Source organism: Dromiciops gliroides, chromosome 5 (genome assembly GCF_019393635.1).
Source record: "Dromiciops gliroides isolate mDroGli1 chromosome 5, mDroGli1.pri, whole genome shotgun sequence".
Taxonomy (NCBI): domain Eukaryota; kingdom Metazoa; phylum Chordata; class Mammalia; order Microbiotheria; family Microbiotheriidae; genus Dromiciops; species Dromiciops gliroides.
The window spans coordinates 210,973,236-210,997,325 of record NC_057865.1 but is presented as its reverse complement, the minus strand read 5'-3'; the positions used below and the strand labels follow the sequence as shown (position 1 = coordinate 210,997,325).

The 24,090-nt window shown below is 35.6% G+C and overlaps 1 protein-coding gene across 1 annotated transcript in view; it reads right to left on the bottom strand.

Annotated features, from left to right (window-relative positions):
• Window positions 1–2,504: 2,504 nt before the first annotated feature.
• TMTC1 (transmembrane O-mannosyltransferase targeting cadherins 1) overlaps window positions 2,505–24,090 on the bottom strand; it is a 259,544-nt gene continuing 237,958 nt past the window's right edge. The window contains 7 exon segments of the mRNA XM_043969354.1: window positions 2,505–3,822; window positions 8,685–8,762; window positions 12,058–12,180; window positions 13,154–13,291; window positions 13,718–13,862; window positions 15,250–15,385; window positions 23,889–23,991. Of these exon segments, the coding sequence (XP_043825289.1) occupies window positions 3,670–3,822; window positions 8,685–8,762; window positions 12,058–12,180; window positions 13,154–13,291; window positions 13,718–13,862; window positions 15,250–15,385; window positions 23,889–23,991 (876 nt within the window). The 3' untranslated portion in view covers window positions 2,505–3,669.

The following is a 24,090-nucleotide window of genomic DNA, read 5'->3' as shown; positions in this document are numbered from 1 at the left end:
CACTTAACCTCCATTGCCCCACAAAAACCAACCAAACAAACAAATTAAATCACAGATCCAGTTTTCTAAAAAAAAAAAAAATCCAAATAAAAATTGATATAATGCCCTAAATGTCTTTTAAAATAATAGCTAAATTATTACCCCATAATTTTTAAAGTAGAAAAACCAATTAACTAGTACAAAAACCCAAATTGCTTCAAATGATATATTTTGGTTTTGCTTATTTCTCTCAGAGGCTTTTGGGATTTAACTGCCAATTTAATTATGCCACCTGTCTTATAGCTTCAGAAAATCCTTTTTCAAATTGAGGTTTGTTTTTTTTTCCCCTCTTACACTTTTCTTTGTTGGACTAGACCTACAATTCATTGGTATACAGAATTCCCATGAGGAAAAACTCACTCTAATGATGCAGATTTGCATTTATTCTGAAACATATAGCCTTAGAGAGGGCCACATGGGGCACTGAAGGTTAAGTGATTTACCCTGGGTCACACAGCCAGTAGATGTTAGAGACTGTTCTTGAACCCAGGTCTTCCTGACTCCAGGAATGGTTTTCCATCTGTAACATTAGGGTACCTTTCCATTTGTTTTACCAGCCTCAGTATTTACTGTATCTGAAAATGCTTGTTACAAACAAGCTCGGGACTCTTTCAAGCTTGAGCCCCATACTATATATACAATTTGGGACGGTGATATTGCAACTATTAAAAACTTATTTTCCTGGGGGGCAGCTAGGTGGCGCAGTGGATAAAGCACCAGCCCTGGATTCAGGAGGACCTGAGTTCAAATCTGACCTCAAACACTTGACACTTACTAGCTGTGTGACCCTGGGTAAGTCACTTAACCCTCATCGCCCCACAAAAAAACCCCCAAAAAACAACAACAACAACAAAAACTTATTTTCCTGAGGAATCCATGAATGAGAGGAGTGAAATCAAAATATTTTAAAATTATTAGCTAGGCATAGGATTCACTCCATTAAAACATTAGCCTAAAGTATTGCTGATAATAATAGTAATATAAGTATGTTTCTCTCCAATATAATTTTACATTTTGAAAATCTGGAAAAAACATTTTCATTTCTTACATTTTAGAATTTTTGTTCTTATAATGTAAGTTTCTTAAGATTAGATATTGAACTATGTTACACATCTAGGTAAGGTAGAAGACATTTACCTTCTCTATTACCATCCGAAGCTACCCCTGAGAACAAGAGGTTCCTGCTAATTTATTTTTGGGTCTGATTACTGACCTACAACATGGATACCAACATTCCTCCCTATTTAGATATGAATGTCTTTGAGTCTCCATTATTTATATGATACCTGGCATAGTGCTATACACAGCATAGCATTTAGTAATTACCGTTTAAGGAAAATGATTATCTGAATCAAGTTTCTAGTTATAATGGATTAACATTTTCATTCTCTTTTGTCTCAATTTTCTATAGCAATAGCCATCATCTATGACTGACACCCACCCAATTGTCTTATATTGCCCACAAATGAGCCTAAATCAGTGGTGTCAAACTCAAATTGAAATTAGGGCTATTAAGCTATGCACAAGGATCCCTTCAGGCCACATATTGATTTAGAAAACCACATATTAACATTATAATCTTGTTTGGCCCCACTTGGGAGTTCTATGAGCCACATGTTTGACATCTCTGCTCTAAATCATCTCTAGTTTGTGGGCACTGTTAGAGTATTGCTACTTTTCACCTTGGAATTGTCTTCTGTTGTTTTTATAACCAATTTGGAAAGATGGTTTTAAACCACTACAAAAAAAAACCTGATATGTACATACATATATTAAACATTTTATTATAAGTTAAAAATAAATAACACTCAAAACTAAAAGTCCAAATTGTGAGTTCCACTTTGCTTCCACTTTCACTTAGAAAAAGATGTTCATTTTGTTTAATTAGCAATTTAGATCTTCTCATAGAGTCACTGAAACAAAACATAGTCTATATTCTTCAAGAAAGCCCAACAATCAAAAATACATTTCTAAAACAAATAAAGGAAGGCCCCAGGGTCTAATTCATTTCATGTTTTAGGCACAGAGCCTCACTAAGATAAGTGAATTGAGTTCTCTGAAGTTGTTTTTAAAAAATACTCTTGTGCTTGACTGTAAAAAATTTTTCTCAATACTTTATTTCCCCCTCAAAAAATAATAAGACCTAGGATATCTGATATTAAGCTAATAAAGTAATTTCCATTAATTTATGTTGTTAACTTTATCTTGCAAAATTACAACACTGCTTTTTTCATCAAAATGTCAATATTTGAGAGAATGAATTAATGAATATAAAAGCATTTATTAAATGCTTAGGATGTGCAAGCCACTTGTGTTAAGTGCTGGGGATAAAAATATAGAAAGCATCAGATGATCCTAATCCTTAAGGAACTTACATTCAAATAGAGGAAGATATTTTAAATAGATATTTATATATATGATAGATAGAATATATCATACAATATATCTATATCTGATATAGATATAGCAGATCTATCATATGTTATATATCATATTAATTTATATGCACATATATATGATATATATAGAAATGGGAGCCAGAGATGGGATTTTTTCATTTGGAAAATCATAAAATGTTGAGTGGAGTCATAGGGCAATTGATTTGACACACCCTTTCTAGAAATGGTAGTGTTGACTTAAATACTGTGTCCAGACCAAGAGCTAGAGAGGAAAGAGGGTATTCACAGTAGAGTAGCAAGAAGATGGGGAAAATGTAGCCAGGTAAATCTGGGGATGACTAGATATGGTAAACTCTCACCAATAATAAAAGCATAAGAATAATATTTGTGATTTTAACAGCTCTGTTAAAATATTGGAGGGGAACTATTAAAAAGTCATTGCATGTTTAATGACATTAAAATATTCAAGTAACGCTTCCTTACAATTTCTTTCCCGTTTCTTCCTCCTCCCCTCTCTTTTATACACGGACAGGTGGGGATTTCCAAGCATAATTCTAGTGGCTTTCCTTATAAATTATATGAGGATTAAAAAAAAAGAAATATGAGTGTAGGCCATTGTTTACATCTAATAGAATTTTGAAAATAGCTCCTCCCCTTTCCCTTGCTTTATTTTTTTATCCCCTCCAAGGTTCCAGATATTAATCTCCATGCTCTCTCCAAGGTTGCAGATAAAATTACACTTGCCCTTGGGATTAAGTAAATTACTCCTTGGTGGTCTTTTATTAACACACCATGGAATTTTCTATTTGGTTTGCCTTGTAAATATTCACTCTCGGGATCTTCCATTTTCTTTTTCCCCTCTACAAGAACTAGATACTGTGCCTCCATATAGTCTAATGCTTTTTAAATTTCTTGATATAAATAACTGGAAAAAAATATATGGGCTTCCAAAATTGACAGAATAGAGCAATATTTGGAGGGATCCCTAGGGCTAACCCAAGCATAATAGTTGGTTAAAATGAAGTTATTCCCTTATTTTTTCTTTGCTTTTGATTATTCTTTATGATCTATGGAACTTTAAATTTCATTGCACTAGAGTTAGCAATGGATGTTTTCATATGCACCATCCTGGATGATGAGCTTGACTTTTCTTGTTTCCACTGGTGTAAAAATGAAGCTGCCCATAATCTCCCCTTTCCCCGGGGAGTTTAAATTATCCCAAGAGCCTTAGTCAAAGTGCTACAGTGTCTGATCTTTTTCTTGAAACTTCCTGTAATCGCTTTTCTAATCGATCCAATTTGGCCAGATTTTCCTTCAGCAACTTGCTATTTGGAACCAGTTGTAAGGCTTTCTCATAATAACTTCTTGCAGAAACATAGTCTCCCTGTGGGAGGAGAAAAGAGAAGAGTTATACTCTGTTCCATTAGAATACTTCCATCTGAGAAAGGCAAATGTGAGAAATCAACATTATCTCTACTCAAGTTAATGTTTAAAAAAGGAAATATTACACACTACTGGCAATTTTATCCTTGTTGGTGGACACTTTCCAAAAATCCATTTGTTTTAAGTATAGGACCAGATGGGGAATGTGAAGAAACAAAAGTCAAACCATAAGGTGGGACAGGGGAAGAACATATTTTCAATTCTATTAATGTAAGGTGTGAGGATTTGGGGTAAACTATTTGCAAATGATAGCAAGGCCATTAGTTAAAGGCATTCTCATGGATAAAACACAGCTGGTGCTTTTTGGTGTTGAGGTAAACCCTCTGAATTTCAGGTCATTCTCTGAGACTGACAAAGATGAGACAAGTGGCACAGTGGATATAGTGTCAAGAAGACCTGAATTCAAATCTAGCTTCAGATACTGTATGACCTTGGGTAAGTCACTTGTTTGTCTCCGTTTCCTCAACTGAAAAATGGGGTAATAAAAGTACCTCCTACCTTCCACAGTTGTTGCGAAGATCACATGAGACAAGATTTGTTAAGTACTTAGCACAGTGCCTGGCACATAGTAAGTGCTATATAAATTCTAGCTATTATCATTATTATTGTGGGTTGCCATGTGCAATAGTGGAATACCAATAAAATCGCAATGAATGATGTTCTTTTTGAAAGGTTTTTTTAAAGTCAGCATAACTTGCTACTCTCATTGTCACTGTTTTAAAATGTTTTCTTATAGCATAAAACCAAAACAAAGACAACTATATTATGTCCATGGTCTGTACACTATATCATGCTACCTCTCTATTTTAAAACTTAGAGTAAAATAAGATTATGTGTTTTATGTAATGCTGGCTTAGTGAAATGCCAATTTTATAAAGTGAAAGTGATGGTAATTTAAAAACTATTCTGTGTTCAGGTAAATCAACATAGCTCTTGGTAGCAGTTATATGAGAAGAAAGGAAATGTCTCTATTACCCTAGCTATAGCTCTTACTGCTAATCCAAATTCAACATTCCTCACATGTTCTACCCACTACATCACCATCAGCCCTGCTGTCTTCATGTTTTTTATTCTTTTGCTTTCAGTCTTAACTACCTTCTGTCTCTTCTCCACTCTCAATTCTAATGGCTAGCTTTCACCAGCTACCCTTTTGTAAGCCCCTTTGTCTATGAGGTCTCAATTCATTCATCATTTCTTTCCCTTTGCTCCTAACTAATTCCTAATTCCAGACTTTCTTATGTTAATAGAACTGTCCCATTTACCCAGATTCAAAACTTTAGATTTGCAGATGGTTCCTCCCTCACCTTTAATATTCAGTCAATCTCTAAATGAGATAATGCCTACTGTGTGCCAGACACTATGCTAAGTGCTTTTTAATGAATATTATTTCATTTGATCTCATAACCCTGGGAGGTAGGTACTATTATTATAAGCAGACATAGGTTCAGTGATTTGCAAAGGGTCACACAGCTAATAAGGTCAATTTGAACTCAGGTCTTCCTGATTTCAGACAAAGCATTCTATATCCACTGTGCTACCTATCTGCCTAAATTTTTATAGATTTCATTATGTATCAACCTTTGCTCTCCTCTTTTCTATTTCTACTGCTAAATACCATAGTTACTTTGTTACCTCTACCCTGGACTCTTGTAATAGCCTACTAACATCTGAGATATGGGTGTTTCATGGATAGGTGCTGGGATAAAATAGAGAATAACTTGCACTTCTTTAAAATAAAAATGGAATTAAAAAAGCAAAATAGAATACTAGGCTGTAATTTTTTTAAAGAAGATGAATCTTAACAAGGAGATAGAAAAAGCCTTATGTTTTGTTTTTTGGTTGGGTTTTGTTTTGTTTTTTTTTTTTGGTGAGGCAATTGGGGTTAAGTGACTTGCCCAGGGTCACATAGCTAGTAAATGTTAAGTGTCTGAGGCTGGATTTGAACTCAGGTCCTCCTGAATCCAGGGCCACCGCACCACCTAGCTGCCCCTGAAAAAGCCTTGTATTTAAGCAAAACAACAACAAAATAATCATAAATTCATGAAGGAGAGACACCAGCTTAGTGGCAGCTTTTGTGGGAAAAGGTCAGGGTATTTGAGTTGATTTTAAATTTATTATGAACCAACACTGTGATGCAGCTGCTAAACAAAATCATTTATTTTAGGCAGTATTCCCAGTGTCTGGATTACTGGAAATAAAGGTACCACTGTTCTCTACCCTGATCAGATACCCTGCTTATCTTCCACAAATATGGAAACTATATCCTGTTCAGGGTGCCACATCTAGGAAATGGTTTTTTAAAAAAACTGGAGAGGAGCAGCTAGGTGGCGCAGTGGATAGAGCACTGGCCCTGGATTCAGGAATACCTAAGTTCAAATACAGCCTATATGGAAAGATGATCCGTTATTTCCCCGGTAGAGTTCTAAAGGAATGGACAACTAAGTGGTGCAATGGATAGAGCACTGGGCCCATTCCCCCCTTGTGGGGGGTAAGGTGTAAGAAGACTGGAAAAGAAGGAGGGGAGACTAGCTTATTACGATTTTGAATGATAAAGAGAACATTTTGTATTTACGCCTAGAGGAAATATGGAGCCACTGGAGTATACTGAGTAGGGAAGGGGGTGAGGGTGACATGATTAAATCTTCATTTTAGGAAAATCACTTTAGTGATTTAGTGGAGGATGGACTGGAATGGGGCAGACAGACCCACCAGCAAGCTACTGCAATAGTCCAGGTGTGAAGTGATGAGATCTTATACCAGGGTAGTGGCAGTGTCAGAGAAGAGAAGGGAATCTATTGGAGAGATGCTGCAAAAGTGAAATATATAGGTCTTGGCAACAACTTAGATAAAGGAGTAGAGAGATAGTGAAGAATCCAGAATGACTGGACTTCAAGCCTGAGGAACTAGGAGTATGGTGTTGTCCTCTACAGTCTGGATTATGCAAGGATCTAGATAAAGTAAATACACTATATACCTAAAAGAAATTTCTTGAGTTTAGATGAATAGGACAAAAAGATTTCCAGCAATCTGGAGCTTTGTTACTCCTTTGCAACATGTGCTTGAGACTACTTTCCCCTGGCCTCCATATGTACTTTTGGAAGAGTGTTATGGACTTTTGTTTTGTTTTGTTTTTGCAGGGCAATAGGGTTTAAGTGACTTGCCCAGGGTCACACAGCTAGTAAGTGTCTGAGGCTGGGTTTGAACTCAGGTCCTCCTGAATCCAAGGCTAGTGCCTTATCCATTGTGCCACCTAGCTGCCCCCAGAGTGTTATGGACTTCTGAAGGGAAAGAGGAGCATAGAAAAGAAAAAATCTGAGGACAGAATAGAAGAAAATAATTAACTATCATAACCATGAATGTGAATGGGATGAATTTACTAATCAGATAGAACAGGTTAGTAGAATGCAAAGCAAAATCCAACAAGAAGCATCCTTAAACATTAATTCTCACACTTAATTGGAGCAAAAGCATAATAGCCTCAGCTGAGCACAAAAATTCAGAAGTAGCAATTATGATTTCAAATAAGTTAACAGCAAAAATAAACTTAATTAAAAGAGATAAAAAGAAATTATAGTTTGCTTGTTGGTAGCATAATACTGAATTAATTTTAATACTTAACATATGTACCCAATGGCATAGCTTCTAAATACTTAAAGACACTAAGTGAATTACAAGAAGAGACAATACAACTACAATTTAAATTGAGGGACCTCAGTTTATCCCTTTCAGCCCTTGATAAATTTAACCAAAAGCAAAAAAGAATTAAATAAAGGACCTAAACAGAATTTTAGACAAATTAGATATGAAGGATGTCTGGTGATTACTAAATGAATCTAGAAAAGAGTATACATATTTTTTAACTGTGCATGGCATGTTTACAAAAACTAATCATGTTCTATAACATTAAAAACCTTACAAACAAATGCAAAAAAATTAAAATATTACACATTGTTAATCACAACACTATAAAAATATATTAAAGGGCCACTGGGAAAAAAGTATTAAAAATAAACTAGATACTAAATAACTTAATCCTAAAGAATTAATGGTGGGGCAGCTAGGTGGCACAGTGGATAAAGCATCGGCCCTGGAGTCAGGAGTACCTGAGTTCAAATCTGGCCTCAGACACTTAACACTTACTAGCTGTGTGGCCCTGGGCAAGTCACTTAATCCCAATTGCCTCACCAAAAAAAAAAAAAAAAGAATTAATGGGCAAAAGAACAAATCATAGACATAATAGAAATTATTGAAAATAAACACAATAATACTATATCATTCCAAAAACTGGGAGATGGAGCCAAAGCAGTCCTTAGGGAGAAATTTATACTCTAAATACTTATATTAACAAAAAGAGAGTAAGAGTAGATTGATATATGGAGACTGCAACTAAAAATATTAGAAAACTAACAAAATTTTAAAACCCAGTTAAACATCAAAATAGTTTTGCCAACTTGAGACAGATTTACTACAGAATGTGATAGGTAAAAGGAATCCTAGAGATGATCTAATTCAAATTCATCAACTAAGGACCACACAAGCAACATATGAACAGAACATAAATTGTGATATACACACACATTCTGTAAAAACAAAGTCAGTTATATCTTTAAACACTTAGATTTTCAGGCTATATTCATCATTTGGATAAAGGGGTATTAACCTTTTTGTGTGTGTCGTGGATCCCTTTCACAGTCTGCTAAAGCCTATCAACTCCTCAGAATAATTTTAAATGTATGAAATAAAATACAGAAAAGACAAGTAGAGAGAGAATTGGTCTATATAAAAGGAAATTCCTTTTGCTACCTTCATGTGTTCAATTCCACCCATGTTCATCCAGGCCTGTGCTTGTTCTGGGTTCAGTTGCACAGCTACTTGATAGCTCTAAATAAATAAGAAACAGCTTCAGGTCAGAAGTAAATACTTTTTTATATACACCAGTTATATAAACCCCTTTATTTACAGGAAATTTAAATTATTAATATACTTATCACAAAACAACAGCCATTATTTCTATTAATGGCCTGTGTGTGCATGTGTGTGTGTGTGTGTGTGATTTTCACATTCACTGAATCACCTAAGTTTTGCTAAGTGTAAAGTAGAAGAAACTAAAAAGTATAATTGCCCAGAAGAATTATCTTTATAGACTCACAGAACTGTTGGATCCTTTAGAAAATATGTGATTTTTATTATGGTACATTAGTTCCCACTGGTCTTAATTTAATGTATAAGAAGACTTTGTGCTTTTCAGTTGTTTTCATTGTAGGTTGTAATAGCAGCAGTCCTAGTACCAATTAGTACTAGTAGAAGTAACACTAAAGAATCATAGAACTGGACTCTGACACAACATTCTCAATAGATGCTTATCTAACCTTTGCTTAAATACATCTAGTAATAAAGGAGTTCATTAATTTTCAAAATGACCTGTTCCACTGTAAGACAGTTCTTTTAGAGAAAGTTCACTGGTCCTAATTCGGTTGTTATCCCCAACACTTAGCACAGAGACTGGGTGTAATATATGCTTGTTACTACATTGTTTGGAATTATACAGAATGTCTAATCCCTTCTTCCAAAGGGTAGTTCTTCAAATATTTGAAGGTAGCTATCAAATATCCCCTATTTCTGCAATGTTCTTGACAAATATCTTTCTTAATTTCTTACCATTTGATCATCCTCCTCTGGATGCTCTTCAGTTTGCCAACCAGATATAGTCAGTCTGGCCACAGCACATTTATAATGAGACTATTATTTCCCTTAATCTGCACACTATATTTTTATTAATGTAGTCCAAGATTACATTAGTTTTTTTAAAGCAATGTTGTCGCACTATTTTGTCATGTTGAATTTCTGATCAACTCAAACTTTACAATCTTTTCATTAAGTCTTATTGTTAAGTCTGAAAGTCTTATTTAATTTACTTTTTTCTTACACAATTATTTTGAAATTAAATGAAATGCTTTATGTTTAGCAGGATTAAACATAATTTATTTTGGCTTAGCTTATTGTTTTAGCCTATCTAGATTTGCCAAAAGTAATAACAATAAGATAGTAGAAGCAAAACATCATAAATTTTATTCTTCATGAGAGAAGGGACTTTGGTTCATTTTTGCATATTCTCTCTCTCTTTTTGGGGGCGGGGTGGGGCAATGAGGGTTAAGTGACTTGCCTAGGGTCACACAGCTAGTAAGTGTCAAATGTCTGAGACTGGCTTTGATCCTCCTGAATCCAGGGCCAGTGTGCCACCCACTGCCCCACCTAGCTGCCCTCATTTTTGCATATTCCATAGCAAATTGGATGGCTCAAACGAGATTATATTTGTAAAAAGCACTTTACAAACCATAAAGCATTATATAATAATAATAATTATTATTATTGTCACTTTCAATACTTAGGGCAGTGCTTTACATCCATACAGGTGTTTAATAAATCCTTATTTAATGTAATGAAAAGAAAATAAATACAAATCAGGATTTATTGAAAGGAAGGAAGGAAAGAGGGCGGAAGGAAGGGAGGGAGGAACATCCTAGGATCAATTCAGATTCAGCTGGGCCATATGAAGATCACTGAGATCATACAGTCAATGAATTTTTTTTATGGTGTGGGACTTCACACAATAAGAGTTTAAGCTGACTATAGCTTCTTCATTTATTCAGGTATATTTATCTCTGGGTGTATTTGTATGTGTTTGTACACATACAAACATATACCTATATACAAACACAACTCATATTTGTTTGTTTGTTTTGTTTTTGGTGAGGCAATTGGGGTTAAGTGACTTGCCCGTTGTCACAAAGCTAATAAATGTCAAGTGAACTCAGGTCCTCCTGAATCCAGGGCCAGTGCTCTAGCCACTGTGCCACCTAGCTGCCCCCACACTCATATTTGTTTGCAAGAGGTAGAATGGCATAGGGTTGAAAACAGATCCCTAAATTCAAATCCTGCCCTCAAAAAATTAGGTATGTGATTACAATCATACTCAAGCTCAATGTAACTCAAGAAACTTTCTAGAATTTGTCTAAATTATAGGTTACAATTTGTCTTGCTGGAGGGACTTGCCATACCAAGAGTTTCCTCCAATAATAAAAAGCATAGATTCTTCACACATAATTGTATATTAATTTGTATTTAAAATTATGGTGTTAGAATATTACAACAAGTTACCATTGTTTCAACTAAGTGGAATAGACAATAGATGCTTAATATTTCACTGAAGAGAGAAATCAGTTTGGGCTTAAGTAGACAGAAAAGGCTATGGTGGAGGTCAAACTTTAATTGTGCCTCGAAGGATGAACATAATTCAAATAGGCAGAGAAGAGGATAAATAAGGTGTTTTGGGGAGGGAGAATGGAAGAGCTGAGCCACAGAGACATAATCTGAATATTCAAGACATGTTTATGGGATTAAATTGACTAACCAGATTGTCCTGTAGTGTTCATGTAGGTAAGTAACTATAGAAAAAGTTGGAAAGGTAGGTTGGAACCAAATTGTGGAGGGTCTTGAAGGCCAAGCTAAAGATGATCAGAATGATGACTCTAAGGCACTATTGGATCCTTAATTATGTTTTAAAAAGGATTCAGTTATGCTTATTATACTTAAATATACTTATACTATTGTTACATATTATGGTTATACACTATATAATTATGTTAATTATACTTACATTTACAAAACAAGAAATGGAAATAATGTATTTAGAAATATTTCCTAAAATGTTGGAAAGGAAAAGGATCAATAAGGAAGTTCAATTAGTTAGGTGACCACATTTCTTAAGCATACCAGTTATAATTAAAGTTTTACTCTGTACAACTTCAGGCATTTGAAATTCCATCAGTGTGGGTACTCCCTTCACCAACTCAGATCACAACTCCTCTATGATTTAACGGATGTTTTCTAACAGTTGCTTTGGCTGAAATACCCACAAAACCCTACAGCCAGACTGATGGGACTCTACAAACTCACCTAGGATAATCCTTAAAAAACAAACATACTCTATCAAAAGTCCTGCACATCAAATTTCTCTAGATTAGGAGGACTTGCCAGAGGCTGGGCTGGCACTGCCTCCTTGCTAGGAGAGTCCCCACTATGTCATGATGTATTGAAATGGAATCCTAATGGAGAACTCTAAATCATTATAGTCACTGAACTAAAAAATGGAGTATCTTGGATTTGTTCAACATACCTCAAATGCTTTATCAAGAAAATTCTGTTCTCTTAGTTGGTTTCCTTTTGTGAAGAAAAGCTCAGATATGACTTTAGGGTCTTTTGGCTTTAGCTGTAGAGCTTTATCTATAGCTTCCAGTGCCTAAAGAAAAAGAAAAAAATTAATGTAAGAAAGAATTCTATATTATAAAAATCCACTTAATATAACATTATTTATGTGGCATTTGTTTGGTACTGTATAGGACAATGAATTATTAGAAGACCCAGACACGAATCCAAGCTTTGACAGTCATTTCAATTCTCTATACCTCAGTTTCCCCCTTTATAAATAAGTACCAATTGGACTATGTGAGAAAAAAATAACCACAAAGCTAACATCTATATAGTGTTAATTATGTGCCAGGCATTGTGCTAAGCACTTTACAATTATTATCTTCTTTGATTCTCACAACAATCTCAGGAGGTAGGTGCTATTATCCTAGAGTGAAGTGCTATCCCCACTTTATACATGAGAAAACTGAAGCAAATAGAGGTTAAGTGTCTGTGGCCAGATTTGAACTCATTTTCCTGATTCCAGGCCCAGAGTTCTTTCCACTGCACCACCTAGCTGCCTGTAGGTGCCAGACACATTTCAAAGGTAAAAGATGACAAGTAAATAGCTCAGATGCTCCATTAGTATCCTTATAAATGTCAGGGGAAATCAAGGAAAAGTCTCCAGCATGTTGGATGAACCTTTTGTGGAGAACTTATTCGAGGGCATGAATAAGAGACACATAGGATGGACATGCAGGAGGTTGCAATCTCCCTGATTGTACTTTGCATCTAACTTTGGTAATATTACAATATTATTTTGAGAGTGACAATAAAGTAAGCTAATAATGTATAAGAAGATTGTTAATTTTTAAAGGCAATATTGTTGTTTAAAGACAGAAGTTGTTTTATAACTAGTCATAGAGGCATCCAATTAAAAAAATATGTAAGATACTCAATGATATGAATAACCCCCAAAGAACCCAGCTTTTATCCACATGTGAATTTAGAAACTCTTTATCCACTTATCTGCTCCTATAAGTGGACCCAGATAACATTAAAAAGCAAAAGCAGCACCACAGTACCTTGGGGTAATGTTCTTGCTTGCTATAGATTGCTGACAACAGACGATAACATTCCAGGCATCCAGCCTCTTCTGATACAATGTGGTTGGTCATTTTTTCAGCTTCTTCTGTCTGCCCCATCATAGCTAAAACCTGAGCCTAAAAAATAATTTCAGGGCTCTGTTTTTGAAATATTCTTTAGAATTTCCTTCCAAATAAAAGCTATTGTGATCATGTTAATTACTTTTTTCTCTGCTATAAACTCCATAAAAGAGAGAAAAGCACCAAGCGTACCCAAGAGCCATTGTATTCCTTCCAGGTCAAAAAGCTCATTAGTCTTGAACAAGGCTGCAAAGCCTCCTCAAAGTGTCTGCTACTACTCAACTCTTACAATCTCTGCTCCTTTCTCTCAGTTTTCATGAAGATAGTAATTTTCCCTTTAAGAGCTCCAAGGTGTAACTTAAATTTGTCTTCTGGCTCAAATGTCTCCATTTCCCCAAATTCTTCTCAGAACTGAGTACTACTAATTCTTGGATGTCAATCAATTCTTAAACCCCTCTTACCTTTGGAATCAATTGTTCTTACCAAAGCCAGCTGGATTTCCTTAGCTGAAGGCTGGAGAGCTGCAGCTTCACGGTAAATCTGTAATGCCTCTTCATACCTGCCAGTGTTGTAATATAGTGCTCCCAGGGGGGACAGTATTTCAACTGTTTGTGTTATATCCAAGGCCCTAAATGTTAAGAAAGAGCACAACATTTTTTTTCCACTTTGATCCTGCCCTGGATTTGTGATCTGTGCAGATTGTTAGGCCTTCAAACCTCAGCCTGGGTGATACTTGTCCATAACATTCTGTAACACCATTTACGAGGTATGTATGAGAGAATTCTCTCTCTCAAGATGTTCTGTTCAAATTTTATGATTTCAGTTTGTATCAAGACAAAGGAAATACAGATAATCTATTGATTAGAATTTGGTAAAGAACGCACTGCGTGTCAGGCACTGGGCTAGGGGCTAGCAATATAAAATCAAAAAATAAAACCATTCCTGCCCTCAATAAGGTATATAATCATTTTTTCCTTTTAATAAAGAGATGACTCTACTTAGTCATTATATTTATTCAAGAACACATGTTTGGAGGGTCTTTTGTAGGGGAGGCAATGGATTTGTGTTGATGCATCTGCATTCTTTCACCTGGACCTATTTTTTAATATAGATAGATAGATATCTAGTCTGTGATTTCAGAAATATGGGGACTTCTACTGGAATATTTCACCATCTGAAGTAACCCATGCCACCAAGTATAGACTAGGACAATAATATGAGTGTTTTCTCTGGAAGGCTAAAATACTATTCAGCATTCAGGACTATTTGATCTGATAGAAGGAACTGATAGACCATGGTTGGTGTCTAAGAGCTTTTCTTCCTTAACAAACCAAAAGGTGATGGGTGACATGAGAGGTTGTAGGGGACACCCTAGGCAATTCTCAGGCTTCTGAATAGTATGGAAAATAAAGGGAAAAAAAATGCCTTTCAAGAGCTAAGTCCAGGAAAGCTCAGATTAACTAAATGGGGGAACACCACATAGTCATGAAGAGGTTTTACATCATACCTATTTTAGCACTCTTCTGCTGAAAGGATTTTTATATCTTTTCAGAGATTCTCCAACCTTACTCACGCTCCTTTTAAATCAAGGATGAGAAGACTACTGACAGTCCTTTGGCTAGGAGAAAAGCTGTATGAAAGTTTTAATGTAGCCCTTCTACAAATCAAACTCAAAAACAGTCTAGAGAAAGAAAAGAAATAACCAATACAATCACTTTCACTAGATTACTCAACTACTAAAAATATGTGTTGAAATGATATCTGCATCCCACTTCTATCCTCTGGAATGTCACATACTAAATGTAATTAATCTCTTTTCTAGGTGAAAGTTACTCAAACATTTGAAGCCAGCCGACATGTCCTCTTTCCCAGCATTACCAAGGGAAAAGTGTTAGGCAAATGGCTAGAAAAATAAAAGTTGAATTTATGAGGAGTTTCAAAAGAATTGTGATTGTTTTATTATTTTAGGACAAGTTGGAGAAGGAACCACTTTTTTTTTTGCCTCATATGCTTACCGTTTGTACCATTCCTCAGCTTCTTTGTTCTTTCCCAAAGACCTGTAGAGTCTACCAAGGTTAACCATGGCCACATGATGACGTGGGCTAAGTTGGATAGCTTGTTGGTAGTGGTACATGGCACTTTCTGGAGCCCCTGAAATCAGGGAAGAGGTTGCTGAGACTTTAATGTCCCTGAAGTTGTCAAATACTTGAGTATTTTAATTTTTCTTCTAATTTTATAATTAAATCAATCAAAATTAATTCAGAAAACTATGAATCAGTCTGCTTCTTGTCTTTCCTGATTCCTAGTTTGTATATTATTTAACAAAGTTGCAAAATACTTAAATCAAAAGCAGCTCATTAGCATCTCAAGTAAAGGCTGGGCATGATAAATAAAAAGAAATCCCATAGTCATTAAATCTTAAGAGCTGAAAGAGATCTTGAAAGTAATTGACATAACCTCTTTTCTGATGAATTAATCTCCTTACAATATCCCAAACAAGTGCTCTTCTAACCTCTGTTTGAACACTACAGTGATAAGCATTTCAATACATAATAAGGCAGTCTACTATACTTTTGGAAGTTCTCTTGATTGGAATCTGCCTTCCTATCATTTTCATCCATTGGTCCTATTCTATCCTCTGGAACTACTCATTGTTGTGGAGGAGAAGTAATGAGTACCCAAATAATTATGGTAGAAAGTCCAAAAAAATGTCATGAGAATTTTTAGGAAAGACACATCACTTTAAGCAGGGAGAAAAGGAGCGGAAATAGGTGGTAGTGGCTGGGGAAGCATCTCTGAAGAAAGTGGCACTTTGAAATGGCTCTTCAAAGCAGTGGCTTCCACGGAGATGGTGGAGTACATTCCAGGCAAGGGACATGGTTTAAGTAAAGGCATAGAGAACTGGAGAGTAGGCCAGTTTGCTAGAACATGAAATGTGTGAAGACAAATATTATGATATGATTTTTAAATTTTAATATTTTCCCAATTACATGTAAAAACAAATTTTATATTCTTTATTTTTCAAATTTTGAGTTCCAAATTCTTTCCTTCCTCTCATCCCCTCTCCTCATTGAGAAGGCAAGCAATTTGATATAGGCTATACATATCTAGTCATGCAAAACACATTTCCATGTAAGTCATGCTGTGAAAGAAAACAGATTTTTAAAAAATAAGGAAAGTAAAGAAAAAAGTATATTTTATCCGCATTCAGGATCCACCAGTTCTTTCTCTGGAGATGGACAGCACCTTTCATTATAAGTCTTTCAGAATTGTCTTAAATCATTGTATTGTTGAGAATAGTTGTTATTCATAGTAGATCATCTTACAATATTGCTGTTACTATGTACAATGTTCTCTGCTTCTGCTCATTTCACTTTGTATCACTTCATGTAAGTCTTTTCAGGTTTTTCTGAGAGTATCCTGCTCATCATTTCTTAGAGCACAATAGTATTCCATCACAATCATATGCAACAACTTATTCAGCCATTCTCCAATTGATAAATATCCCCTCAATTTCCAATTCTTTGCCATGACAAAAAAAGCTGCTGTAAATATTTTTGTACACACAGGTCCTTCTCCTTTTTAAAAAATCTTTTTGGGATACAGACCTAGTAGTGATATTGTTTTGTCAAAGAGTATGCATGATTTTATAGCTTGTTGGGCATAGTTCCAAATTGCTCTACAGAATGGTTGAATCAATATACAAATTCACCAACAGTGCATTAGTGTTTTAATTTTCCTACATCCCCTCCAACATTTAACATTTTCTTTTTCTGTCATATTAGCCAATCTGACAGGTGTGTGATGGTCACTCAGAGTTGTTTCATTTCTCCAATCAATAGTGATTTAGAATACTTTTTCATATGACTATAGATAGCTTTGATTATTTTGTCTGAAAATTGCCCATTCATATCTGTTGATTACTTATCAATTGAGGGATGGTTCTTATTTTTATAAATTGGACTCCATTTTCTGTATATTTGAGAAATGAAGTCTTTATCAGAGAAACTTGCTCTAAAAGTTTTTTTCACTATAATTATTACCAACCATGTATGTCCCTCCATCATATTTTCCCCATTTGTCACTTTCTCCCCTCCTCCTTTTACCCTGTCCATTCTCAAAAATGTTTTGCTTCTGACCTTTACATCCCCCAATCTGCCCTCCCTTCTATCACTTCCCCCCCAACATCCCCCTTCTCTCATCCCCTTCCATTCCTATCTTCCTCTAAGGAAAGATATATTTCTATACCCAACACAATGTATATGTTATTCCTTTTTTGAGCTAATTCCAATGAGAGTAAGGTTCACATGCTCCCCACCTCTCTTACCCCATCTTCCCCTCCACTGTAAAATCTCTTTCAGGATTCTTTTATGTGAGATAATTTAGCTCAATCTATCTCTCTTTTCCCCCTTCTCCCAGTGCATTCTTCTTTCTCATACCATAGTTTTTTAAAATAATCATCCCATCATATTCAACTCAAATTGGTGCCTTCCATCTATGTATCCTCCTTTGTTACCCACTATACAGTTCTGGGTCAGAGATGCAGGATGGAGTGATAGGGAACTAAGCAGGGTAGTATAGAGAGGCCCTGGACCTACTTAGAAAGGACCAAGTTAGGGGGCGGCTAGGTGGTGCAGTGGATAAAGCACTGGCCCTGGATTCAGGAGTACCTGAGTTCAAATCCGGCCTCAGACACTTGACACTTACTAGCTGTGTGACCCTGGGCAAGTCACTTAACCCCCATTGCCCCGCAAAAAAACAAAAAACAAAAAAAAAAGAAAGGACCAAGTTCAGAAGGAAGCAACAATTGTTTGACACCAGAATCAGAGCAGGGTCTTGCTTCTAGCATCTAGACCAGTCTACAGAAGAATAACCAAGGCAGGAATCCATTCAGAACCAACAAACCTATCTGGCTGTTTGATAGGGGTGGAGTCCAGCAGCAAACAACTTTTGCACAGACCCACATCCAGGTCAGGAACTTGAAAAATTCAAATCTGAGAGATACAAACTGTGTTTGTCCTGTATCAGACTGTCCCTGAGATTCTGTAATAGTACAACATTCAATACCTCAAGAAAGTAGCAGCAGGACTATTTCAGATTTTCCCTTCAGAACTGTCAAAGCCCAGTTCTAACATTAAGTCTGAAATTAGGAAGTAGGCTGGAAGATTGCAAGCCCAGTGCTCTGCACGGTGGCACCCAGATCCCACACTATTATGGAGGCAAGGATGCTCAAAACATAAACAGAAGAGAATGAGTCTACATGATATGTAAGCAATGCCTCAGAAAAACATAGCTTGAGTACAAAATCAACTAGAATTCCTGAAAGATATAAGGGAAGATTTTTTAAAAAGGTTTGGGGTTTTTTTAAGTAAATGAAATGAAAATACTTAAGGAAAAAAAACTTGAAATGAGAGCTGTGCAAGACAGAATTGGGAAGAGAATTAACAGTTTGGTACAAAACCTTGTTCAAGCAACAAACTCCTTGAAAATTATAATGGATCGGGGCAGCTAGGTGGCACAGTGGATAGAGCACTGGCCCTGGAGTCAGGAATACCTGAATTCAAATCCAGCCTCAGACACTTAACACTTACTAGCTGTGTGACCCTGGGCAATTCACTTAACCCCAATTGCCTCACTAAAAAAAAAAAAATTATAATGGATCAAAGAGAAGCCAATGACTCTATAAGGCAACAAGAAATATTGAAACAAAGTCACCAAACTAAAAAAAAAATAGAAGGAATCATGTGGTATCTCATAGCAGAAAGAACTGACTTAGAAAACAGATGAAGGAGAAAAAATTTAAGAATCATTAACACCATGATGAGAGACAGAGACAGAGACACTAGCCATCACTTTTCAAAAAAATCTTAAAACAAAATTACCCAGATCTCCTGGACCCCGAGGGCAAAGTGGAAACAAAAATAATCTACTGGTCAATTCCCTAAAGAAACACCAAAAGGAAAACTGCCATATAGCCAAACCCCAGAATTTCTAGGTCAAAGAAAAAAAATGCTACGAGCAGCCACAAAGAAATAATTCAACAACTAAGGATCTATAGTCAGGATCTCACATGATTTAGCAGTCATCACAATAAAGGAATGTAGAACTTGGAATACAATATTCAAGAAGGCAATGGCTATGAGTTTCCTGCCAAAAATAACCGACCCAGCAAAACTGAATATAATGCTAAAGGGCGGGGAAGAAATGGACCTTTAATGAAATAGAAAACTTCCAAGTATTCCTGATGTAAAGAACAGAGATGTGGAGAAACTCTGATGTTCAAACACAGGAATGAAAAATCATATGAAAAGCTAAATATAAATGAACAATTGTAAATGACCAAGCAAGGATAAGCTGTGTATATCTATATGGGTAGATGTTACATGTATCCCTTCTTAACCCTACCATCATCAGAGTCCATAAAGGGAGTCCAATTAGACAAGGCCTGGGAGTGGTTCTGTTATTTCTTGAAGATCTTAAGAAAAGAATGTAAAAACAGAGGAAAAGGAATACATTGGGAGGGAAGAGAAAGAAAAGTTGGGGAACATTATCTTTCCTAATCAGGGTACACAAATAGACACGTATTTAAACATTGAAAAGAGGGCGAGGAAGCAGCTGACACGCAAACATCACTTTGACATGTATTGCTCAAAAGGAAGAACACACAGTTGGGTATAAAAATAAATTTCATTCATCTGGGAAATAGGAAGAAAAGGGGAAGAGAGGAGGGGAAATTAGAGGGAGGGTAGATGAAGGGAGTAATTAGTCCTAAGCAAAACAAACTCTAAGGATATACCCAAATATTTATAGTTCTTCTTGGGGTGGCAAAAAATAGGATTCTAAGGTTTAGTGGTTGCTGTGGCTGTTCAGTCATGTCTGACTCTTTGTGAGCCCATTCGGGGTTTTCTTGTCAAAGATAATGGGATAGTTAGCCATTTCCTTCCCCAGCTCATTTTTACATATGTGGAAAGTGAGGCAAACAGTGTTAAGTGACTTGCTCAGGTCACACAGTTAGCAAGTGTTTGAGGCCATATTTGAACTCAGAAAGATAAGTCTTCCTGACTCCAGGCCCAAGACTATCCATTGTACCACCTAAGGATGCCCACAAATTGGGGAATGGATAAACAAGTTATGATATATCAATATGATAGAATACTATTGTGCTGAATGAACTCTTATCACCAGAATGACCAATCGTCATTCCAGAAGACTAATGAGAAAACATGCTATCCATTTCCTAATAGAAAGGTGAGGAACTCAGAATATAAAATAAGACAAATATTTCTTTGGACATGATCAGTGTAGGCATATATTTAAATTCTCTCTATATGTGTATAATAGGGAAGATTGGGTTAGACGGCTGAGAAGGCAGATCTTGGCTGATTAAAACAAATGTGAAAAAAATATGTATAGTCATGTGAAAAAAATGCCCCAAATCATTATTGACTGGAGAAATGCAAATTAAAACAACCTTGAGATATCATTTTACACCCATCAGATTAACTAAAATGATTGAAGGGGAAAATGATAAATATTGGAGGTGAAAAACTGGGACACTAATTCACTGTTGGTGGAAGTAATCTAATCATTTTGGATGCAATCTGGAATTGTACCCAAAGAGTTATTAAACTGCCTGTACCTTTTGACCCAGCAATACCACTACTATGTCTATTTCGAAAGATGATTAGGGAAAAAGAAAAAGAACTTATATGTTTGTTTGATTTTTTAAATTAATCTATTTATTTATTTATTTTTGTGATGGTTAAGTGACTTGCCCAGGGTCACACAGCTAGTGTCAAGTGTCTGAGGTCACATTTGAACTCAGGTCCTCCTGAATCCAGGGCCAGTGCTTTATCCACTGCACCTCCTAGCTGCCCCCTATGTTTTAAAATATTTATAGTAGCTCTCTTTGTGGTGACAAAGAACTGGAAATTGCTGGGGTGCCCTTCAATTGGGGAATGACTGAACAAGTTGTGGTATATGACTGAGATGGAATATTATTGTGCTATAAGAAATGATGAGTTTGATGATCTCAGAAAAACACGGATAGACTTGAATGAAATAATGAAGAATCAATTGAATATAGCCAAGCAAACATTGTAAATAGTAATAGCAATATTGTTTTAAGAACAACTTTGAAAAATTTAGTCATTTTTACTATTATAAATACCCAAATTAACTATGAAGAAAGATACTATCTGCATCCAGAGAAAGAACTGGTAAAATGAAGTATGTATAGAATTATTTTACATGTATACATATACATGTATGTATATATACATACATATATACACATATGTGTATGTTTATATACATGGTGAGGAAAGAAAAGAAAAAGAAAAAAGAAATTTACACGATAACTTTATTTTATATTTTAAAATAATAGCAAGTCGTACAAAATAGATTAGCAGTTTCATGTGCAGCCATATTTTTTATTATATACTATGTTATGGAAATGCTTATTTTATTCCATAAATTAAAAATAAAATAAATAAATAAATTTTAAAAGAAAAATATGTATATAGTATTTCTGTGATCTACTATTCTAGTAGTTATCAAAAATGAAGAAACTACATTCATGATAAATCAATTGATCTTTTTATCTATAGGTAGTCTACCTAGACCAATTAGTATGAGAAGAGGCAGGAGTAAGAGAGCTGGGATAGTAGGTGTATTGATTGACATGCTGAGTGCAAGAGGTGAAATGTACATGTGTGCCAATCTAGGAGATCATCCAAAGATACCACTGGCATGCATCACTGTTATATTTTGGGAACTAGTGTGTAGTATCTTTTATGCTCTATTTTAGTGAACATGCTACTTGTTAGAAAATAGGAATGGTGTAAACCTAAAAATAAAAATATTTGTGAGTATTTCATATTGCCAAAAAATGAAAACTGAATTTTACTGCCACTACAAGGAGTAGCTAGCCTGATAGCTAATGAAAAACAAATAGTATTACTCCCATAAAAGTTTTTTTTTATTTTTTTAAAGCATTTGTTATATGCTAGCATTGCATCATACCATATAGAACATAAAGGAAACAAAGGCTATCCATTCTGAGAATAGTTTAACTCTAAACAAAAAGTGGCAAGTGGATTCTATCTAATATCTGACAACTAAGTATTTCATCAAGTATGATTATACCATTTTTATAATGTACATAATATAAAAACAATAAAAATAAGGTAGTCATGACTTTTTGAGTGTTTCAACAGTAGAATTGAAGGGTATTTCATCAGCATAAAATAACTATCGTGGGTGTATATCAAGTTAAGAGAAGACTACCACCCACTAAGTTAACAAGACTACTTCCAATATATAGCCTCAGGGGATTTCCCTGAAGATAGAATTATAAGAACTGAACAAACTTGGCTCCACTAAGCTTGTAAGAACTAGAGAAATCACAGCCTCAAGGTACAATATGACTATCAACACTCCAAATTACTGCCAAGCTTAGTGACTTTTATTTTTGAGATATTCCTTATGCTGTGTCTTGGCCACACTTCCTCCAAGCATCACCAAGGGAATCAGGATGCCATACATGAACAGATGCCTGCTAGGTGCAGGCAGAAATCTCCTAGCCTCTTTGACTCCCAGAGAATTTTGCCCTGACATTGGGATTGACAGAGGGGCTGACTTGCACTCATAAACTAGCTCAATCATTTCTTTGCACTTGTGGGAGAAAGTGAAAATCTCAAGGAGAGAGGGGAAAACAGTGGAGGAACTGTTGCCATGGAAGTAGCATAGCAGCTGGCCATGAAGCAGCTAGTGCTGGACTACAGATTTAAGGTGGAGTAAGTGAGCTATTCATGAACTATGATGGGTCAGATTCTGTGGTGCTAAAAAAGTCTGGGTTTTAGACAACAGGTGGCAATCCTTCGTTTCTCTTTTCTTTGTGCTTTCCTTTCTTCTGAAAGGGGCCTACGGAGTCTTCCTATAGGGCATGGGGAAGCTTATATTTATTTCTTAAACACTTATTTACCTTTTCAGTGTTTAAATGTTTACTTTTTATTTTAAACTAGCAAATGTAATAACACTGTTAAGCAATGACATTACTAAATTGTATGGATTATTGCTGGAATGCAGCATTGAAGGGAGTGATTGGGAGTGCCCCAAAAGGGGAGTGAGATACATTTAAAATTACAGAATCAGGGGCAGCTAGATGGCACAGTGTATAAAGCACTGGCCCTGGATTTAGGAGGACTTGAGTTCAAATCCAGCCTCAAACACTTGACACTAGCTGTGTGACCCTGTGCACTTAACCCTCATTGCCCCACCAAAACCAAACAAAATTACAGAATCAAAGATAGTTGTTATTTAATTTTTATAATTTCCTTGGGCAGAAAGAATATTTATATTTATATGCATATCCATATCCACATCCATATCTATAACAGAGTTTCTCTAGGAAAATTAATTTTCAACATTTCTTGGGGCAGCAACTGGTTGAGCAACCTTTGAGGCAGATACCTAATGTTTTCCTACACTTGGTGTGAGAGGAAAGTCACCTTCCAGAGGAGATGGTCAAAGAAAGGCTAGAAAGAAAGTTATTCCCATCAGGATGAATAGCCTAACCTAAAAGGCTAGAGATAAGATTGAACCTAAGTGCTCTGCATACAGAAATACCACTATTACATTTAATCTTACTTACCAGTATCTACTAAAAAAACTCCATAGTTATTGTGTAAGTCAGAACTCTCTGGACAATTCTTAATTCCATCCTGATAAACTTCTTCAGCTTCTTGAAACAATTCCTTTAAAGGACAAAACCAGAAAATTTAAAAAGAGCAATATTAAAATTAACATTGTTAAAACACTTTAATAACACACACTGGGCTGAGGAAATGACCCTG